Source organism: Lathamus discolor, chromosome 1 (assembly GCF_037157495.1).
Source record: "Lathamus discolor isolate bLatDis1 chromosome 1, bLatDis1.hap1, whole genome shotgun sequence".
NCBI lineage: Eukaryota > Metazoa > Chordata > Aves > Psittaciformes > Psittacidae > Lathamus > Lathamus discolor.
The window spans coordinates 5,922,204-5,945,073 of record NC_088884.1 but is presented as its reverse complement, the minus strand read 5'-3'; the positions used below and the strand labels follow the sequence as shown (position 1 = coordinate 5,945,073).

The 22,870-nt window shown below is 47.1% G+C and overlaps 1 protein-coding gene across 1 annotated transcript in view; it reads right to left on the bottom strand.

Annotated features, from left to right (window-relative positions):
• Window positions 1-2,672: 2,672 nt before the first annotated feature.
• Window positions 2,673-22,870, bottom strand: part of EXOC4 (exocyst complex component 4) — a 417,088-nt gene continuing 396,890 nt past the window's right edge. The window contains exon 18 of the mRNA XM_065672818.1: window positions 2,673-4,031. Coding sequence (XP_065528890.1) covers window positions 3,794-4,031 — 238 coding nt within the window. The 3' untranslated portion in view covers window positions 2,673-3,793. The remainder of the gene's footprint in view (window positions 4,032-22,870) is intronic.

Here is a 22,870-nt window from a genome sequence, read left to right as displayed (position 1 = left end):
GCTCCAAACCCACGTGGCTGGTGGGTGCTATACGGAGGGCTTGAGTACAGGATCACATAAGACACCTGGGTGAGACAGTGTGCTCCAAGGGACCTTCCAAACACCTCCTTAGAAACCACTGGTGAACCAGTACTACCCTCTTCTTCCAACCACCTCTGTGGTTGGCCTCCCAGCCGTGGCTCCAGATGGGTGCTTAGGAGTGTGTGGACACCGTGAGTGGATAAGCCAGTGGGTTGTCTGATTAGTTATTTACTATTAAACATAACAGCTTGATTCTACCCACAATAACAGCTTAATGAACAAAAAACGCTCCCAAAAGAGCTCTCCCCCGCTCACTCTATTCCCTATTAGCAGGAGAGGATTTGCAACAAACTCACAAAACAGACCCCTTGCAAGGGGACTCTCTTTATCCAGGCAGATTCAGTGCCAAAATAACCCCCTCGTTGCTTATAGTATCTTGGCCTTTGTGACAGGTGGGTTGCTGCCACACTGTTAGTGCTATCTTGAAACACACATGGAAAACTGAATCATACAGAGATGGATCCGCTGAGTACTTAATGACTTCTCTTGGAAAGCAGCACAGAGTGGGTGACCTAAAACTGACACATGCACACACAAAACTAGGTGTATTGCCTAAACATGAGCTTCCTGGAGACTTCCATGCTTCAAAATCATAATCTTCATTGTGCATGTTATAGTTTAAATCACCTTTTGGGAAGTATCTGGATCGGCTGGAGCGAGTGCAGAGGAGGCCACGGAGATGCTGCGAGGGCTGGAGCAGCTCTGCTCTGGAGCCAGGCTGAGAGAGCTGGGCTGGGGCAGCCTGGAGAAGAGAAGGCTCCTGAAGGGGAGACCTGAGAGCAGCTCCAGTGCCTAAAGGGGCTGCAGGAAACCTGGAGAGGGGCTTGGGACAAGGTAGGGACAGGCCAAGGGGAATGGCTTCAACCTGCCCGAGGGGAGACTGAGATGAGGAAGGATCTCAAATCTGGCTTGCATGTACAAACCAGCTTCTCTTATGTTCCTCCAAAGTCTGGATATGTAATAGCCTGCTTTCCTCTACCTACACTGCAGCACATCTCGGTGTTTTGAGCAGGTGACTACAGATCTTGTGTGTTACCCCACAAAGACGTCCACATCACCATATGTGTCACCATGATGGCATCTTCCACCCTCACTCATGCAAATTCATCAAGGAAAGGAAAAAAATCCTAACACTGTCCTGGGTTCAGCAGCAGCAGTCATTTTTCTCCTGCTTAGCAGCTGGTGCAGTGCTGTGGTTTTGACTTTCAGCCTGGGAACAGCACTGATAACACCGATGGTTTTAGTTACTGCTCAAATGTTTGGTCTGACCAAGGACTTTCTGAGCCTCATGCTCTGCCAGGGAGAAGGGGAAGCCGGGAGGAAGCAGAGACAGAACACCTGACCCAAACTGACCAAAGAGGTATCCATACCACAGCACGTCATGCCCAGGATGTAGAACTGGGGGCAGTTACCCGGAAGGGTGAGATCACTGCTTGGTCGGGCTGGGTATCGGTCGGCGGGTGGTGAGCGGTTGTATTCTCTTAGAATCATAGAATAGTTAGGGTTGGAAAGGACCTCAAGATCATCCAGTTCCAACCCCCCTGCCATGGGCAGGGACACCTCACACTAAACCATCCCACACAAGGCTTCGTCCAACCTGGCCTTGAACACTGCCAGGGATGGAGCACTCACAACCTCCCTGGGCAACCCATTCCAGTGCCTCACCACCCTAACAGGAAAGAATTTCCTCCTTAGATCCAATCTAAACTTCCCCTGTTTAAGTTTTAACCCGTTACCCCTTGTCCTGTCACTACAGTCCCTGACGAAGAGTCCCTCCCCAGCATCCCTATAGGCCCCCTTCAGATACTGGAAGGCTGCTATGAGGTCTCCACGCAGCCTTCTCTTCTCCAGGCTGAACAGCCCCAACTTCCTCAGCCTGTCTTCATACGGGAGGTGCTCCAGTCCCCTGATCATCCTCGTGGCCTCCTCTGGACTTGTTCCAACAGTTCCATGTCCTTTTTATGTTGAGGACACCAGAACTGCACACAATGCTCCAGGTGAGGTCTCACAAGAGCAGAGTAGAGGGGCAGAATCACCTCCTTCGACCTGCTGGTCACGCTCCTTTTGATGCAGCCCAGGATGATTTCGATGCTTCCCTTGTTATTTCCCTTACCATTATTATCATTGGTGGTAGCAGCAGTGGTTTGTGTTATACCTTCGTTACGGGGCTGCTCTTATCTCAGCCCATGGGAGTTACATTCTTTCAATTCTCCACCCCATCCCTCCGGGAGTGGGAGAGGGGAGGAAGGGGGGCAGTGAGCGAGCGAGCTGCGTGGCAGCTGAGTTTAAACCATGACATATACTTAAAGGCCAACATTGGCATAAAAAAATTGAGTGGATGAACACAATGAGAACAGAAACCAAAAAGAAGATTCCTAAGAACCGGAACTCTTGGGTTCTGCTTTTAACATGGAGGTTAAGAAGCTTCTTGTCCAGTTGGCCATGGTAGCTGGGGATTAGACCGCATGATGATTCAGAAGACACTTCCAAACTGATGTCACCCTGAAGGACACTTTTATGTATTTAGACCTGGAAGAGAATCTTTTGAACACCACAAAAGGAACAGTTCTTTAAAAACCCCAGACAAAGCCTTTGAAGAGCCTTTAAACATCCTTTAATTCTGCAGTTTCAAGACTGACACACAAGCACTTACAGAGCTCAGAGAGAACCTATCTCAGCATGTGAGACCCAGCTGGGCTGATGGTTTATTCGGCACATAAAAGTGTATGCTGGGTTTGGAGGGACAGTAGAAACTCAGCCTCAGTTTATAAGGAACCTTCTAGAGCTGACTTTATATGGTCAAGGCAGGGCAGAAATGGTGACAGGAGTGTGACTCAGACTGAAGAGCTGGGATCTGCCCCTCCTCTTACCCTTGCTGATCATCAGTGCTGAGCTCCATAAGCCTGCACGTCCTTCCAGTGTATCAAAAGACAGTTACAGAACATCTTTTGAGCTGTGGAGGCTCAAAAACAGAAACAGAGAATGAAGTTTGGCTATTACCTTATATTGGCAATTTTCTCCTACATCCAAAATCATCCAGTGCAGTATGAGCTGTAGAAACAATGCCATATGGCTCTGGGATAATGAAAAACTGCAAGTGGAAACAAATGGTCCCATGTTACCTCCCACTATGAGAACTGGCTTATCACTGTCTGAAAGAATAAGGAACTAGATCTCTTTGCAGTAGAAACAGCAGAAAACTTAATGCATCTACAGCTGTCATGGAGAATAGCAGCAGCAGAGCTGAAACGGGCTCCATGCAGCAATGCTGTTGGAACAGCATCAAAACCATCACCCCACATGTGACCAGCAGGTCTGAGCTGGACTGTGATGGTGCTGTTTGCTTTAGTGTGGTCGAGAGGCTCTGACCTAAACCAGTGTGAAATCTGCTCTTTCCCCACCAGAGACAGCAGCTTGCCTGACATCTCGAGACAAAGCAGCAGCAAGAGAGCAAAGCCAAATATCCCACCCAAATCTCCACCAAGATGCCTGTTCCTGTTGTACAATCCCTCTTAGGAGAACATGTTAAATAAGCATTATGCGATTACACATCAAACTCCCCAAAACAACCTCAAACCCAAATCTCAAATGGCATTTTTCTTCGCAGTGCCACCCCAAAGATACGTGCTTTTGCTTTGATTGCAACAGAAACACAGAGGCTTGAACCTGCAACCCACCAGCCCCTGCTGCTCAGTTAATGTGACAGAGCAGATCACACGGTGGTGATCTTCTTGTCCTTGGTGGCTTGTTTGATCGCAGCCTGCTCACAAATGATCTCCTTCAGCCTCTGCAACCTCATGTTCTGGGTGGTTTGGTCTCCCACTCCTGTCTGGCTCCGGTGCAGGAGGTTCAGGGCGTAGATGTATTCCAGCTCTGTGTACTTCACCCCTTGATCCACCACCAGGTTTAGCAGCTCATCTGCTGTGTTGTAGAGCATCTCGTAATACTGCCTGAAAAGCAAGCAAACAAAACATCCACTCTGGTGAACAGTGATACGTGATGATATGTGGAAGGTAGATTTAGATGAGATATAAGGAAGAAATAATTTATTATAAGGGTGCTGAGGCGCTGGCACAGGGTGCCCAGAGAAGCTGTGGCTGCCCCATCCCTGGCAGTGCTCAAGGCCAGGTTGGACACAGGGGCTTGGAGCAAGCTGCTCTAGTGGAAGGGGTCCCTGCCCGTGGCAGGGGTTGGAGCTGGAGGAGCTTTAAGGTCCCTTCCAACTCAAACCCTTCCATGATTCTATTCTCCTGACATTTATCTCTGTAGAATACCATCAACTATTACTTTTATACAGCTGTGCCACGAGCAGAGAACACTGCATCAGGTGCTATACAAAGAGAGCACAGACATACTCTGATTGAACATCAGTAGATGCTAAGTGAGCACCTACATGCACAGGGGAGCAAATCTCAACAAATCTGCTCTCCACACTCATCCATACTCAGCTAAAACACAGACTATGGGGAGTAGGGGGTTTGTCTTTCCTAGTAGTTACCATCAGCTGAGATGTCACAGGTATCCGGCAATTAGAAACCAGAATCTAGATAGATGCATATAAATATATGGGTTCAAACCGAAACAGGGGAAGCTCAGGTGAGATATAAGGAAGAAGCTCTCTACTGTGAGGGTGCTGAGGCACTGGCACAGGGTGCCCAGAGAAGCTGTGGCTGCCCCATCCCTGGCAGTGTTCAAGGCCAGGTTGGACAGAGCCTTGGGTGACATGGTCTAGTGTGTGGTATCCCTGCCCATGGCAGGGGTGTTGGAACTGGATGACCTTTAAGATCCCTTCCAACCCAAACCATTCTATGACTCTGTATACATGGTGATGCACAGATGTGTATCCCAACTGCAAGAACAGGAGTCTTCCGGAAACAAAAGAAATCACAAGGATAGGGGAAGTGAAGTTTTTTTGTCCCTAATGAACCCCTGTTGTAGAGAGATGCTAATATGGAGCATAGGAAGAACTTCCAGCCTAAGCTCCAGGGACCACCAATGCTACCGAGACACACAGTTAGAGAGAGGGGCTATTAAATAATGCAAAATCAAATTTGAGCCAGGAGCTGAAGGTGCCTTCTTTAATAAGTGAAAGATCATCTGAAGAGAAGGAATAATACAGACGCTGCAGCGAGGCTGGTTTGAATTAATGCAAAGTGGCATTAGGGAAAGAACAGATTGCCAAGAAAGGGAATTTAAACAAGCACTTACTGAAAGGGAAAACATATCAGAGGCCAGGGAATCAATGGGGCAATTCTGACAGCTGCCAATCCCACCACTGCAGAACAGGCTCCAAATGGACATGGGACTGTGTACTTGTCCTGGCTCCACAGCCCAGTGAAGGAGGTGAAACCAGTGAGAGCTGCTGGGGTGATCGGAGGCTTTTTCTTTCCCTCCTTCCATAAGGGGAAGGGCCATGGAGCTGCTGCGAGGGCTGGGGCAGCTCTGCTCTGGAGCCAGGCTGAGAGAGCTGGGCTGGGGCAGCCTGGAGAAGAGAAGGCTCCTGAAGGGGAGACCTGAGAGCAGCTCCAGTGCCTAAAGGGGCTGCAGGAAAGCTGGAGAAGGGCTTTGGAAAAGGGCCTGTAGGGACAGCCCAAGGGGAATGGCTTGAACCTGCCCGAAGGGAGACTGAGATGAGCTCTTAGGCAGAAGCTCTTCCCTGTGAGGGTGCTGAGGCGCTGGCACAGGGTGCCCAGAGAAGCTGTGGCTGCCCCATCCCTGGAGGTGTTCAAGGCCAGGTTGGACACAGGGGCTTGGAGCAAGCTGCTCCAGTGGAAGGGGTCCCTGCCCGTGGCAGGGGTTGGAGCTGGAGGAGCTTTCGAGTTAATTCCAACCCAAACCATTCCAGGATTCCCTTACATGGTTTGAAACTGGGAGAAGAGTGTGTAATGCTTGGAAAGCACTGCCTAGAGGTCATGCAGCAGAAGGGGAATCGAGACTCTGGTGCCCTTTATAGTACTTCTATATATATATATAATTTATATACTATACGTATAGTATTTCCTCGCAGAGCCTTTCCAACCCACACAGCTGCTCTCTGTGCCTCAGTTTCCCCATCTATACCGTGGGGTAGGATCTGATGTCAGGAGTCCATGCTCTAGATATCACCAACACAAAGCATCCTGTTCTAGAGGAAGCTGTGCAAATACGAAGCTTTACAAAGCTCCTTTATACAGGAGGGGTCCCAATCCTGAGCATACCCTTCCAGGTCTGGGATAAGGGGAAGATACTTACATACAACCCCACTGCAGCAAGCTCCACCAAGCCATGAACCTCAGCTATAGTTTAAGTCCCTTTGGGGTATCAAAACCCCCCAAAAAGAAGTGGTGCATGATGGAAAGTAACCCTTTTTCTAGAGGAATTGGTTAACTTCATAACCAATGAAATGCCAACATTACAGTATAACATCTGTAATGATCTTAGACTGTTATATATAACATCATTACAGGTGTTATATACCCTTGTTAAGAAAAGGATGTGAAAAGCTCAGGGAAGGAGAAGTGAAAAGGTTGGAACTGGATGACCTTTAAGGCTCCTTCCTACCCAAATCATTCTGTGATTCTATGATTCTATGACTCTTGTCTGCTTGCATTCAGCAAGGATTTGTTTCAGCCAAGTACCGAGCACTTCTTTGACTGAAGAGCAAATCAAGGCAGAAATAGGCTGGAACAGCCAAAGAGGAGGTCCCTGCATCACTCCTCTATGCTTCTGCAGAGAACAAGGGCAGGCTGCAGTCTAATCCTTAGGTCTTGGTGGAATAAATGATTTAAAACCCAAGAGCAGGAAAAGTTATCACCTCCCTCCTTTTCCCTCTTCTTTGAATGCATTAAAATAGCAATCAGGGCAAGCATGGCAAAGCTGCATATTCAATTGCTCTTGTTCTTTACTTTGCAAGCTCCCAGGTCTGGCTCAGCTTTGCCTTTGCAGGGAGCATCCAGCACGCTGTCAGACTGCAAATCACTGCAGCAATGACTGTAGAGCTGCTGTAGTAAAACTACATGTTAGAGTGGCTCAGGCCTCACCTCCTATTGTGGCCAATAGGAGAAGAAGAGCTCTGTGCTTCTATCTCCTCTGTATCCTTCAAGGCCCTCACCTCCTATTGTGGCCAATAGGAGAAGAAGAGCTCTGTGCTTCTATCTCCTCTGTATCCTTCAAGGCCCTCACCTCCTATTGTGGCCAATAGGAGAAGAAGAGCTCTGCGCTTCTATCTCCTCTGTATCCTTCAAGGCACCATCTACTGCTGTGACCTGAGAATATGCTCCTCTGGTTGGAAGTCTGCACCAACACAACTGCTGTTGAGATCAGTAGGAGAAAGGGGGAGGACTCCAAAACCATCAAAACAAAGAACAAGGACAGGATTTGGGTTGTGTGCTCAGAAGAATGGAGTGTGAGTGAACGGGAGACTTGCATATAGACACAAATACAGAATACAGGGTACGAGACACAAAAAAATAGCTCCTGGGGATGAACAATCAGCTCAGAAAACAATGGAGCTGTTTGGCTTCACACAGCTATACAGATATATGTGGAGCCATATATCGAGATACAAGCTCCTGGAGCTGATGGAAGACTAGTTCACCAGCATCACAGACTGCTTCAAGGGGACTTTGAGGTGGCCTTGCTCCAAGGATGAATTATTCCCTCAGAAGCAGGGGGTAAATGGGCCAGACAAGTGTCTCAATGAGAGTTCTTCCCTTAGAAAAGAAAGGGAAATGGTGCAAGCCATTTAAGAACAGGCTTGGTAAGAGCTGCCTGGTAACACTTGTGGTCTGTGGAAACCCCAAATCCCCCTGACTTATGACGTGATAAAAGATGTCTGGGCAGCTCAGAAGTCCTCAGAAGGACTGGGGAGACCCTGCACATCCCTGTACCAGCTGCTGTTTGCAGAAGGCAGCTGAGTAATCCCTCAAGCTCCAAACTCCTCAGGTTTGGGTAACACCGAGCCACTCTGCGTCAACTACTGATTTCAGTTCCTATGCATAGGATGGAGAACCCAACAGCACAATTGGTGGTCCCCCAGAAGCTGCTGTGCCACCCACCACCCACCATATGATTTACTGCCCTTAACGTTCACATCTCTTGTTCACTCAGACTGTGCTGCTGATAGTGCTGAATGAGGCCCCATCCACACAGGGACTGGAAATCCCTACGTGGCTCAGACAAGCAACATTTTGCAGGGCTGTTCTGTCCCCAGCAGAGCGACAACACTGCATCCTAGCTTTTGATAAACATCAATAGCAGAAGCCACAAAACCTTGGGAGCATGCTTCTCCATACTGGATTCAGGAAGGGCGAGACGAAGCCTTGTGTGGGATGGTTTAGTGTGAGGTGTCCCTGCCCATGGCAGGGGGTTGGAACTGGATGATCTTAAGGTCCTTTCCAACCCTAACTATTCTATGGTTCTATGATTCTATGACTAAACCCAACCTCATCTCCAAGCACAGGAACAGATTTAGCAGTTTAATTGCTAATGATGCTAACACTGTAATCCTGCACAACAACAAAGCATGGAGAATTCCCTATAAACCTTTTGGTATGGAAAACCGTATCAAAGCCATGCCATGCCTTGGCTCAGGAGCACATTATGGTAAGACCTGCGTGTCCAATCCACTTCCTGCCACGCTGATGGACATCCTTTAAATCTTGGCTCTTCTTACAGGTAGACACATAGAATCCCAGACTGGTTTGTGTTGGAAGGGACTTTAAGGCTCATCCAGTTCCAACCCCTGCCACTGGCAGGGACACCTCACACTAAACCATGTCACCTAAGGCTCTGTCCAACCTGGCCTTGAACACTGCCAGAGATGGAGCATTTACCACTTCCCTGGGCAACAGTTATATCTGTTTAATTATGCCTTGTAGAAACTAAGATCCCACACTTGAATGGCAGCTTCCAACATGTCATTGCTCATTCACTGAGCGCCCAGAAGCTGCTGTCAGCCTCTAAACCTTCTAGTTTAGAAAGTCTGGGTATTTACCATGATGCTTCAATGCACAGTCAGAAATCTAATGTAAGGTTAATCTGAGGGTAGTAGCAATATCTCAAGAACAGTTGTACAGACAAGGTGCAGAATAAGCAGGAACACTGCCAAAGTAAATACCTAGATTCAGGAAATATTGCTCACCTTCAGGGACATTACGCTGAGCAGATGTGAAATGAGATTTTAACCTGTGCCTGCTCTGGTTTGGTTTTCAACACAATGACAGAGAGGATGTCTTGGATGGGGCAATCTCTCTGAGAGATGGCAAGTCTTTGCTCCATATTCTCATGGTCCATTTTATCATAGAATCACAGAATGGTTTGGGTTGGAAAGGACCTTAAGATCATCCAGTTACAATCCCCTGCCATGGGCAGGGATGCCTCACACTAGACCACGTCGCCCAAGGCTCTGCCCAACCTGGCCTTGAACACTGCCAGGGATGGAGCATTTACCACTTCTTTGGGCACCCTGTGCCAGCGCCTCGTCTTATGGCCCATATTCTCATGGTCTGTAAGACTCATGGTCTCCTCAAGGCGACAGAGCACCTTAAAAGAAGAAGGAACAAGAACTAAAGCTCTGCCTGTAGTCAGACCGATCACCGGACAAGCTCGGTAACGCAAATCCATCTTATAGCTGCCTTCCTTTTTAGCCTGTCCCAAATCTTGGATTACTGAGGAATTCCGCACTACCAGACACAGGATTCATCTGTCACTCCTTCCAGGATCAGATTATTCTTTAATTAAAAATGTCCTGTACAAGAAAGAAGAGAGCAAACGAGACAGCACAAGGGAGCCAAAGGTATGCATTTATAATAGGGTGCAATTAAAACCCTGCTGCTTTGGCATGGTATTGCCTTGGGCCAAGCCCTATTTGCGTGAGTAATTATTCACTCCATTATGAAGTCTGCTCAACTTTGCCTCCCTTGTCTTTGAAAGTATTAATAAATATTGATCAGGCACATTCCTGTTTGCCTTTGCCCAAGCAGCTCTGATGGCCTCATCTTCCGATGTTATCAAATAATGAAATATGAAAGAGGGAGTGGGATGAGCCTCTTGTTGGGTGATTTTTGTTATTTAGGCTCTTCATTTTACTTTCAGAAGTGTATTTGTCCCTGCCATAATAAATGCTCTTTTGATTATCAAGAGGAGGTTGGGAAAAGCAAGTTAGTGAGGGATGGGGGAAATTAATGGATGGCAAGTGAGGGAAATCTCCATCCGGTGCAATGATGGCAAACTGCTCTGCTTCTTTGTAATGGTGAGGTTTAAAACCAGGGAGAAGAATTAGTATTTATCAAAAGCTGATTCTATCATCTGAAAAATAGGTTAATAAATAATAATAGTGGATTAGCTCAAAATGACCCTGCTTCAGTGTGCCCTGTTTGTGCTGGGCTGCACTCCCAGAGTGTGAGCAGCAGCTCAGGGAGGGGATCCTGCCCCTCTGCTGTGCTCTGGGGAGACCCCCCCTGCAGTCCTGATCCAGCTCTGGGGCAGCAGCACACGAGGGACGTGGAGCTGCTGGAGAGAGGCCAGAGGAGGCCACGGAGCTGCTGCGAGGGCTGGAGCAGCTCTGCTCTGGAGCCAGGCTGAGAGAGCTGGGCTGGGGCAGCCTGGAGAAGAGAAGACTCCTGAAGGGGAAACCTTAGAGCAGCTCCAGTGCCTGAAGGGGCTGCAGGGAACCTGGAGAGGGGCTTGGGACAAGGGCCTGTAGGGACAGGCCAAGGGGAATGGCTTTAACCTGCCCGAGGGGAGACTGAGATGAGCTCTTAGGCAGAAGCTCTTCCCTGTGAGGGTGCTGAGGCGCTGGCACAGGGTGCCCAGAGAAGCTGTGGCTGCCCCATCCCTGGCAGTGCTCAAGGCCAGGTTGGACACAGGGGCTTGGAGCAAGCTGCTCCAGTGGAAGGGGTCCCTGCCTGTGGCAGGGGTTGGAACTGGATGAGCTTTAAAGGTCCCTTCCAACACAAACCAGGCTGGGATTCTATTTCAAGAACACACATTTTATAAAATAAACCCTGTCCTTATGATGTTGTCATCTTTCTGCAAGCTGGAACTGGCCCAGGAAGATCTGCCATCATATGAAGAACACCTTTGTACAAAGAGCAGATAGTGAAGGTTAAATATCACTGGTGGAAACAGTTCCCAGGTGCATGAAGAGACATCTCACGGGCAAACTAAAACCGAAGAAGACAACTGACATGCAAAACAACTTGGTTTGTTGGGTGTTAAATAGCAGTTGTAAAAGAAAACATCTAGTTGCCAACAGTGAACCCATTTTGCAAGGATGCATTTTGAATATAATATAGATATAGATATATAGACGGTCTCTTGAACTCTGTTCTTGGAGAAAGGGAACAACCTCACCTGGAGTATTGTGTGCAGTTCTGGTGTCCTCAACATAAAAAGGACATGGAACTGCTGGAACAAGTCCAGAGGAGGCCATGAGGTTGATCAGGGGACTGGAGCACCTCCCGTATGAAGACAGGCTGAGGAAGTTGGGGCTTTTCAGCCTGGAGAAGAGAAGGCTGCGTGGAGACCTCATAGCAGCCTTGCAGTACGTGAAGGGGGCCTATAGGGATATTGGGGAGGGGCACTTCATTAGGGACTGTAGTGACAGGACAAGGGGTAACGGGTTCAAACTTAAACAGGGGAAGTTTAGATTGGATCTAAGGAGGAAATTCTTTCCTGTTAGGGTGCTGAGGCACTGGAATGGGTTGCCCAGGGAGGTTGTGAGTGCTCCATCCCTGGCAGTGTTCAAGGCCAGGTTGGATGAAGCCTTGGGTGGGATGGTTTAGTGTGAGGTGTCCCTGCCCATGGCAGGGGGGTTGGAACTGGATGATCTTGAGGTCCTTTCCAACCCAAACTATTCTATGATTCTATGATAACTTGAAGAGGCTTTCTCATTTAGACAAGATCCTTGGAAAGGCAATCAGGATGAGACAAGCTCCTCTGAAGGCTATTAATACCATTCTCCATTTAAATGCTAATATTAACCTATAACCCAAGGCCTGCACAAAAAAACAGTGTTCCAAAAGACAGACAACTGAATTCAACATTAACTTCTGATTCCCCTTAGAATAACTTGATCCCTTTTAAGAGCAGGACCTTCAGATGAGCAGTGCAATGTGTCAGAATAAAGGATCTTACTTTAATTACACCTTCATTATATAGCCGGGCTCCTACTCTGTAGTAGTGCAGATGGAAACTGCCTCACAAGGCAGGAACTCAGATCTTACCCAAAAGGAACAAAACCCCCTAATTCTGTACTTTATCTCTCTCCTTTTGGGGGGATTAGGGAGTCACTTTTATAGCACCCAAAATATCTTAGATATTGTAATAAGAAAGTAAAAAAGTAAAAAAGGTTAACTGTGAAGAACTTACAGACTAAATATAGACAAAAACTGAAAGAGGGTTGATTCAGACTAGATACAAGGAAGAAATCTTTTATGATGAAGGTGGTGAAATACAGGCACAGGTTGTTCAGAGAGGCTGTAGATGACCCATCCCCGGAAACATTCAGTGTTGGGCTGGACAGGGCTTTGAGCAACCTGATCTAGTTGAAGATGTTCCAGCTCATGGCAAGGGGTTGGACTAGATGAGCTTTGAAAGGTCCCTTCCAAAGGTCAGCCAAACTGCACTCATTCTATTAAGAACCACAGGAACAATGAGCATGGAAATGAAGAGGAAAAAAGACCCAAGCTGCAGTTATAAAGTCACTCAAGTCTGATACATGAACATCTTGGTGGATCCATCACATTTAAATATATGGGGGAGGTGAGTGAGTGTAAAAATGGAATTGAAACAAGAAATAACATAATAATAATATGCAATGAAGAAGAAATGGATTTTCAGGACTGTCTTGACCAAGAAGAGAAACCCATGGGGCTTTTCCACATATGGAGCATGAGAAATCTGAGGTGGAAAAGGGAAAGAGATGAGAATGGAGTTGATGGTTACAGAGCACTGGAGATGGGGCAGGAGAGATGAGCTCTAGCATGCAGGACTTTTTGTAAAGCAAGTTCTGAAAACCTGAAATACCAAGCAAAGGAAAAGCCACATAAACCAGCAATTCCTACACCTCCTGAAGACTGCAATGACATCTGCATACATGCATCAGTGATGAGTCACTTTACCTTGGGAGCTTATAATAACAAAATAGAAAGTAGCGATGGAAGGTATCTGCTACATCATGTACCCACTCTGTAACTGCTGCTCATCTTAAACTGCATCCTTCAGGTCCTCTATGCAGTTACAGTCCTAAAACATGTAACAGACTATCATTATTTATTAAGATTTCTTTCTTGATTTTTAATTGACCCATAGCAATGCCCATTCTCGGCTTCCAGAAGCATCTAAAGTGCTTTAGGGGAATCCACACAGCTTCAGATGTCCACATCAGGGATGTTTTTGCTGTGCTAGTCACCCTCAGCTGCTCTTACAAACCATGGCAAGAAATGGACACCGCTCATGTCTGTCTGGGTTGAGATGAGCTGTGGCCAAGAAGCACCTATTTGTCTCCATGGACTGTAGAGGGAAGCTAAAATTAGGCCAAACATATGTGTGCTGCTATGACCTACATCTTCTCTAGGTGCACCAGAGCCCACTTCGTCCACAGCACCTTGGAAGCCCAAAGGCAGATGCCCCATCACCACACACTAGAACACGCAGCACCACTTGGGGAGGAGGCACAGACAGCTCTGGGCTGTGTTACTACAAGGAGGAGAGTGTCAAGAACATAAACCCCACTTACTAAGCTCAGAAGCACGAACACCAAAGTGAAATTGGTTGTAAAAGAAAACAAAACATGAGAGGAAGACTTAAAGTGAATTTATAATTCATGAGCGCTTCACGCTCCTGCAAATCACAGCCCTTAATAAAGAATCAGGGCTGAGATGTAAGGGTAATATTATTATTATTGGTTTATATAGCTGGAGGAACTGAGATAACAATTAAGTAATTTGTCCAAGTTAGAAAACAGAGTCAGAGATGGGAAGCCCTCACACCTTGATCAGTACCTGCTTTTGGGACTGCAGTGCACAGAACTCTGATCAGGGTACAGAGCCAGATGAGGAAAGCAGGTGTATTTATTCAGAAGGGTACAAGTAAAGTCTTCTAATTAAAGACAATCCAATTATAAATCCAATTACTTTCCCTTTTTAAACTTCAACCACAGACAGTGTATGAAGCACTCAATACAAATCAGCTCACCCATGCCTTGGCTTCTGTATAGACAAAGCAGCTTTGTTTTAATGGCTAATTCTGGAAAACACCCCACAGATACAGCCAACACCTTTGGGTGCAGCTCTGAGCCACTGAAGGGCTTTGTTTTCTCTCTACTGCAAGTCCTTCTGTGAAACACAAGTGATAAATCACTAATAAAACATGGAGCTAATTAGCAAAGGAAGAGGTGGGGTACGTGCAGCACATAACTTCTCTTCCAAAAGATCTATCCTTTCCTCTCCCCTCCTTTTCATCCTGATACCTGGTAACCTCTACCTTATAGAATCCCAGACTGCTTTGTGTTGGAAAAGACCTTAAAGCTCATCAAGTCCCAACCCCTGCCACGGGCAGGGACCCCTTCCACTGGAGCAGCTTGCTCCAAGCCCCTGTGTCCAGCCTGGCCTTGAACACTGCCAGGGATGGGGCAGCCACAGCTTCTCTGGGCACCCTGTGCCAGTGCCTCAGCACCCTCACAGGGAAGAGCTTCTGCCTTATCTCCAACCTGAACTTCCCCTGTTTCAGTCTGAACTCATCACCCCTTGTCCTGTTGTTACAGTCCCTGATGCAGAGCCCCTCTCCAGCATCCTTGTAGCCCCCCTTCAGACACTGGAAGCTGCTCTGAGGTCTCCACGCAGCTTCTCTTCTCCAGGCTCAACAGCCCCAATGTTCTCAGCCTGGCTCCATACAGGCGCTGCTCCAGCCCCTGGGCATCCTGGTGGCCTCCTCTGGACTTGCTCCAACAGCTCCATGTCCATATGTTGAGGACACCAGAACTGCACACAGTGCTGCAAGTGAGGTCTCACGAGAGCAGAGTTCCCCTTAGCAAGCAGACCCATCAGAAGAGTCCTTTACCCATCGGTAGCTACCAAACATACCTGTTTTTATCCAAAACCAACACTCTTGTACCACCGAGCACCTCCCCACTTACATCATCACGGTCTGGATCCAGTTCCAAGCCACTTGATCCTAAATAAAGCTGGGAAGGGTTGGTTTTTTTTTTTTGCCACAGTAATTGTTCCCAAAGGGTAGCTAAAAGTGTATTAGATTTTGCTGAGTGGAGCAATCTTCGCAGTAGTTTCCATCGAACTGCTGACTCTCTGCTTTCAGGCTACATTCATCCCCACATTCCCTGTCATTTATGCATGAAGCACGGGGAAAAAATTGCTTAATATTCTTTATAAACTGGCAGATGGGATAGAGATTTTGTTTCCTCTTTACTATGCAGTAAAATGCAAATGTGTGTGGCTTATTTGCACATGCTGCCATTAAGAACTGATATTTCAACAGGCCAGATTAGCACTTTTACTGATCCATTCAAGAGATTTTTCCCAATCACTTGCACACTCAGAATCAATTTGAATACGATATGTGAATTGAATAGAATTTTTATATAGATATATAAAATTGCATTTATCTGCTTGAACCATTAAATTTACTATTTAATATGTACTTTCCAGCTCACTTGGCTAGAATTTCATTGCTCTTTATCTGTATAAATTTAATTAGCCTTGATATCATCAGTATATTCTAGAACTAATTAAAGATTTAGATAAGTGCTGAGGGTGCTTATTTAATACCCTATAAAGTTCCATTTGGAGAGGGAGGATTTCCATCTTTCATTATATCAGCCACTGTGGAGCTACAAGGAGTGTCTCAGATATTGTTTTTGAGACATTAGTTAATGGGGTTTAATGGATTTATCCTCCCTTTGAAAAGCTGTGTAATTACTGTGTATCACTGCACAGTGTGAGGGTGGTGCGAGTTGTTCAGAGATTGGGTTTTCAATGTTATGTGCACGTGTTCCCCTCTGTGATGATGCTGCCGGATGCATGGGGATCCCCATCATGTGTTCCCAGCAACGCAGCATTGTCCATGTCATGAGTGACAAGCAACGGGAGGAAGGGAAAAGGAAATGAAAAGGAAACATTGGTAAGGCAACAGTAGAAGTGTGAGCAGCAGATCAAAGGAGGTGATCCTGCCCCTCTGCTCTGCTCTCATGAGACCCCACTTGCAGCACTGTGTGCAGTTCTGGTGTCCTCAACATAAAAAGGACATGGAGCTGTTGGAGCAAGTCCAGAGGAGGCCACAAGGACGAGCAGGGGCTGGAGCACCTCCCGTATGGAGACAGACTGAGAACATTGGGGCTGTTCACCCTGGAGAAGAGAAGCTGCGTGGAGACCTCGGAGCAGCTTCCAGTGTCTGAAGGGGGCTACAAGGATGCTGGAGAGGGGCTCTTCATCAGGGACTGTAGTGATAGGACAAGGGGTGATGGGTTCAAACTGAAACAGGGGAAGTTCAGGTTGGAGATAAGGCAGAAGCTCTTCCCTGTGAGGGTGCTGAGGCGCTGGCACAGGGTGCCCAGAGAAGCTGTGGCTGCCCCATCCCTGGCAGTGTTCAAGGCCAGGTTGGACACAGGGGCTTGGAGCAAGCTGCTCTAGTGGAAGGTGTCCTTGCCCGTGGCAAGGGTTGGAACTTGATGATCTTAAGTTCCTTTCCAAACCAAACCGTTCTCTGATTCTATGATTCTATGTGAATGTGGTAGGAAATTTCAAAGTCCATCAAGTCAAGTCTGTAGTAGTTTGTGGTCGGGCCCCAGTGACTTAAAGGAGGTTTAAACCACTTGCTGGAGTCAAGCAAACAGCCTAAAGTTCTTGGAAAACTCAGGTTCATGTTTTTCCTTCTGGACATCTTTGTTTGAACGCTGCAGTGGTTTCAGGAATTAGGAAACTGAGATTCTTTGTGCACATGCTGACACCAAATTTAGTTTGTTATAAACTTGTTGCTGAACATATTACTGTTTCTCATGGAAGAGTCCTTTATCCCTGCCCAGGGCAGGGGGTTGGAACTGGATGAGCTTTAAGTTCCCTTCCAACCCAAACCGTTTTATGATTTATTTGATTCACTTGTCTCCTGACGCTATTGTTTCTTGTCCTGGTACCAGCATCATTACCTTGCTCCAGCCTCTAAACCAAGAGGAAAACCAAATGGTGCTCAGCCTCGAACCCTACCCACTGGCTCATCATCATCAGTTATCACCACCAAGACCTCCTACCTCTGAATGGAGGAAAAAATGGGGCAAAACTAATTCATCCTACCCAAACCCAGACAGTTATACTTGGTTTAAGTGTTTATTAAAAAGAAATCACACATCCAGAATAGATTCAATGCCAAAATGTAGTTGACATGAACCCAGAACTATGGGTCTTCTGTCTGAAGAAGTTAATGCTTAAGGGCTTCAACCCTCTTCTCCATGCGTTCTGCATTGGCCAACATTTCATCACACCCAATATTCCAGTTCTCAATAGTTCTCCTGATGCCCAGAAACCTCCAGATTTACAGGCTCGAGCTATTTACGGCCAGATGCTACTCATTTGCTCTTATAGCAATATTTCTGGTTGAAATTGCTTTTCCCTCTGTGTTCTACCTAGGGCAAAAGACATTATTTACAGAGGGAAGCCACTGCCTCTCCAAGGTGGTGTTATAGCAGGCAAAGCAAGAAGACCACTTTTAATAGCTCCTTTTGAAGAATACCACTCCTGGAAGAGCAGGGATTGGAGCAAGCGCCACACACTGTTGTGTGCAGTACAACTGTGGCCTCTTCTGGCCATTCTTGGTGAAGTTTTAGCTCCAGTGGTCTCAACTTTTGGAGCCAACAGATCTGCATTACAATATATTATTGCCAGACAGCATAAGCTCTTAGCATTTAAAATGAAAACATTATCAAGGCAATGGCAGTGCAGGATGAGACCCACAGCCATAGACGTGGTTGCTATCTCTATTCTCCACTGCATGGAAAACCAGGTCTGCTTGTCTTATTGATGGAGTATCTTGGGGATGCAGCCCTTTGCTCACCACTCCTTATGTACAGACTCCACCGCAATGTGACAGTGGCTCCTTGGAAACAAGGTTAGACCGTACAGAGTGAGAAGAGCATCTCTGCACCACTTTTAAACTGATGGGATAGTTCGTAGCCATCAAAAGCAGAGAAATTGCTCTGCTATTTTTATTTCCTTCCAGAAATGCATCTTCTAACTGTACAAAACCTCCAGATATCAAAAGAGCTCTGCTGTAAGAACTGAACCTGTAGATTTGGTATTAATTTATTAACCTCTTTCAATTCCCATTTGCACATCTGGAAGCAGTTTAGAGACACCATGTTCAGAACTTTTCCATTTTGTCAAAAGACTGCTTTGTCCTGAGAAGATGAAGGTCTGCTGAGATACCTTGCTGAGCCTAAAGAGGCTGCAAGAAACCTGGAGAGGGGCTTTGGACAAGGGCCTGTAGGGCCAGGCCAAGGGGAATGGCTTTAACCTGCCCGAGGGGAGACTGAGATGAGCTCTTAGGCAGAAGCTCTTCCCTGTGAGGGTGCTGAGGCGCTGGCACAGGGTGCCCAGAGAAGCTGTGGCTGCCCCATCCCTGGCAGTGTTCAAGGCCAGGTTGGACACAGGGGCTTGGAGCAAGCTGCTCTAGTGGAAGGGGTCCCTGCCCGTGGCAGGGGTTGGAACTGGATGGGCTTTAAGATCCCTTCCAACCCAAGCCAGCCTGGAATTCTATGATTAAGAGGTTGAAGTCCCTTGGGTTACAACCTAGTACCCTCCCCATGCTGATGTTCACTGGGTAACTCCCAGAGCCATCCTCCCTGGTGGTGTCCACCCTTGAACCCCCTCCAGGGACAAAAAGCCCATTTACCAGATGATTCTCAGAATCAGCCCATTTGTATGCTCTGAGTGAAGGAAGAATGAACTTCACACACTGCACCAAACAGTTAACAGATGGCAGAGCAATTATAGTCGTTTACCAAGTTGCACTGCACTTAAGAAAACAACCTGGAACACAAACGCACTCAATCTCATTAGAAAAGGCATATTTTACATATTGTTCCTTCATAATACAAGCTGTTCTTCATGAAAGCATAAAACTTGCTATTATTTGCACCTCTTCTGCCCTTTGTTTTTGCACACATGATGATGTGTCACACATATCTGATACATGACTTCTGTATGCACTTGAGAGACTCGATTTAGCTTCAGATGTTAATGCATTTAGGTGATGTGAGATGTCATCTGCATTTTACATCTTTTCTGTATTATTTGATCTCAAATCTGGAATACAAACTGTAAAACACAAGTGAAACTTTACAGCCTTCAGTAAAATCTGCGTAAGAGATTACACACTGCAGACCAAGCAATATAAATCTCTATATGTTGGCATAATATGTCTATATTTAAATGCAGTGGTCTGGATGTAATTAGAATCACAGGATCACAGAATGGTTTGGGTTGGAAAGGACCTTAGAGCTCTTCCAGCTCCAACCCCTGCCACGGGCAGGGACACCTTCCACTGGAGCAGCTTGATCCAAGCCCCTGTGTCCAACCTGGCCTTGAACACTTCCAGGGATGGGGCAGCCACAGCCTCCTTGGGCAAATTCTGTATTATTATATGTTATAATTATTTCAATACCTTCCTAAAATAAAGAACTGAGATTTGAATTCTTTACCTGAGGGTATGGATTTCTCTTGGCTACAAAGCCCAGGTTCATTACAGGACAGATTTAATTGCTGCATCAGAGTTTGTGTGTTGCTATGCTCCATCTGACGTGTGAAAGTTCAGGGCTGCCAATCCGGCACGGTGCAGATGCCACTCTGCAACATGTTCCCAGACAGTCTCCATCTGTCAGATACGGTAACCCTTGTGCTCCATCAATAATTCACCTCCTTCACTCCACTTTCCCTGCATTTGAGGCAGAATTCCGAATGCCAGCCTCACCAGAGGATCTACCTTGGACAGACGAGAATTGCCTGATGTATATTCCCCATTCTGACTGTGTGTGCTTGTGCCCTGGAGCCAGTCGCCTTCTGCAGTTGAAGAATCATCTCTGAGTTTACTCAGGTTTTTACTGATTCAGCTGCAAAAATCAGTTTCCCATTTTAGTCTCATTCAAGGATGGAATTCAGAGGGCAACTATGACAATCGCACCTGAGTCTCCAAAATCCAGCTCTGATAGACCAGGGAAAGCTCATGGTGTAAAATGGTGGCTGAATACCCAAACTGGGATGTTGCTGTATGGGCCTGAAGAGGGAAGAATTGGAAGTAAGGGCAAAAGAAGACAATGTGGAGCTGTTTCTCCATGGGTCAGAAACTGCTGAATCCCCATGTGAAGCAACTGGCTCCATGGATTCCGCAAGAATGTGGTTAGATCCCAGAGCCAGGAGACAGATGGGCTCATTGGTGGTCTCTGTATGTGGGGCTGTGGCTCCTTTGGGTACTGATCAGTGGTACTAAAGAGTGGAATATCCACAGGAAATGAGCTGGTGGTGAGAATATTCCATAGCACAAGGGCAAATTACTGCCCTAATCATTAGTGCTTCAGGAAGGCTCCCACATGCCCCAGTTAGCAAAGACATTTGCATCAGCCCCAAAGTCACAGCATGATTTGTGTTGGAAGGGACCTTAAAATCATTCAGTTCCAACCCCTGCCACGGGCAGGGGCACCTTCCACTGGAGCAGCTTGCTCCAAGCCCCGTCCAACCTGGCCTTGAACACTGTCAGGGATGGGGCAGCCGCAGCTTCTCTGGGCACCCTGTGCCAGCGCCTCAGCACCCTCACAGGGAAGAGCTTCTGCCTTATCTCCACCCTGAACTTCCCCTGTTTCAGTTTGAACCCATCACCCCTTGTCCTATCACTCCAGTCCCTGATGAAGAGTCCCTCTCCAGCATCCTTGTAGCCCCCTTCAGACACTGGAAGCTGCTCTGAGGTCTCCACGCAGCTTCTCTTCTCCAGGCTGATATCCTGCTCTGCCCAAACACTATAGCATGGCTTGGCCCTGTTGGTCACCTCAGTTACGCTATTTCTGTCCTTTGCTCATTTTCCCTCTTCCTTCCTATAGTTTAGCAGGATCTGATCCTGGTCCATTTCTGCCCCGATCCTCTCTCCTCCCTCCTGCCTTCAACTGAAAAGCACCATTCCCAGAACTATCCCCCTTGTGTCCTTGCACTGATGTTTTGCATCCTACCAGCCACGCTCTGCCTGCTCATCATTCCAAGGATGCCATTCCATCAGCAGGTTGAAATGCTCTGCTCCCTGCCTCAATCTAATTAAAAGACAACCCTCTGCAGACGATCTGACTTCGGTGCATAGAAAAATGATGAGCAGGGGACTCAAAACCGTATCACACAGCACCAATCTCTGTTATTTCCTAGCAGATTACCAGCTATGAAGCATTGCAGCTTCTAATGAGATCTGACTGACAGGGTAAACCAATCTGCTCCTTAAGGACCTGCATGTGTCTTTCTGTCGGTGGGGCTTGTGCTAGAAAGATGCAGCCTACTGTGAAAAAGGCAGGACAGATCTCTAATTGCTTCCATTTGCAGGTTGGAGCCAGGCAATAGAGATGCACCTCAAACTGACAAGCCACTGCTTACCTTTATTTTAGCCGCGGATACATGCCTGGGATGGTTGTTCTTCACACACTGATGGTTCCCCCTTTCTTTGCTTTGTGTCACACCAAATCCCATCCTTAAAAACTCTGTCCTTCCTCTAACAAACAGCTCTGTTTGCTGTTAGAGGAAGCTGAAGCTCTCAGAAGGCTTCCAGACCTTCAGTACACAGTCAGCACAGGCAGAGCCCATCCGTAAGCATGGGAGCAGAAAACCATTTTTAGATGAATGAGGAGCTCCAAAGCAGGTTGGATGAGAGCTCAGACACGGAGCTCAGGCATCCGCAGACACTCACAGGGGTATCTATTCCCACGGGATGAGCCTTGGGAGACATGGTCTAGTGTGAGGCATCCCTGGAACTGGATGTTCTTTAGGTGCTTTCCAATGCAAACCATTCTATGATCATCAGAGGGATGACTGTGCCAGTGCCTCAGCACTCTCAATCAAGGCAGTCCAAGCCTGAAGCTGTGGAAGGGCAGGGGAGCAAGTGAAGGCAAGAGGAGAATGTCCTTGGACTCCACTGGGACAAGAGGATTGCTGTATGATCCTATGGCATTTCTGAAGCAAGCAAACAAACAAAGCTGCTCTCAAGGATTGCAAAATCCTGCCTAGCCCATTCACGGCTAAAGCCATGGTGTATCTGAGGTATCTATGTGTTTTATGCTTTATGTGGACCTGCAAATGAGCTTTCCCATTCATCTTCATATTTCTACAGTACAAAAAGAGCTGTATTAACACAAGCAGTTTCTGGATGCTGTGGTGGGGCTGTGGTTTTGGTCTCCTGATCCAGACTGGGACCTGGTCTGTGGTCTGTGCAGCCTGAGGAGCCAGTAGGAAAGCCCTGTGGTGTCTTTCCAGCCCACGGATTTCATGTTTCAGGCAAAAAATGAAGTGTGGGGAGAGACTGAACCTCCCATCCCTGGGTGGGATGGACACCCAAGGCTGGGAACCTGGCCGAACAACCTGGCCCACCCATTGAGCCATAGCCAACGTGTCCTGTGCTGGTTTACCAGGCAGCCACAAGCACGCGGTGAGCACACACCACACCACTGCTGGCAGTGGACAACATGGGGTTTGCCCTGAATTACTGCTACAATCACCCACATATCAAATCCCATGGAGTCGAATAAAGCAGAAGTTGATGATGAGTAGTCTCTGATTTG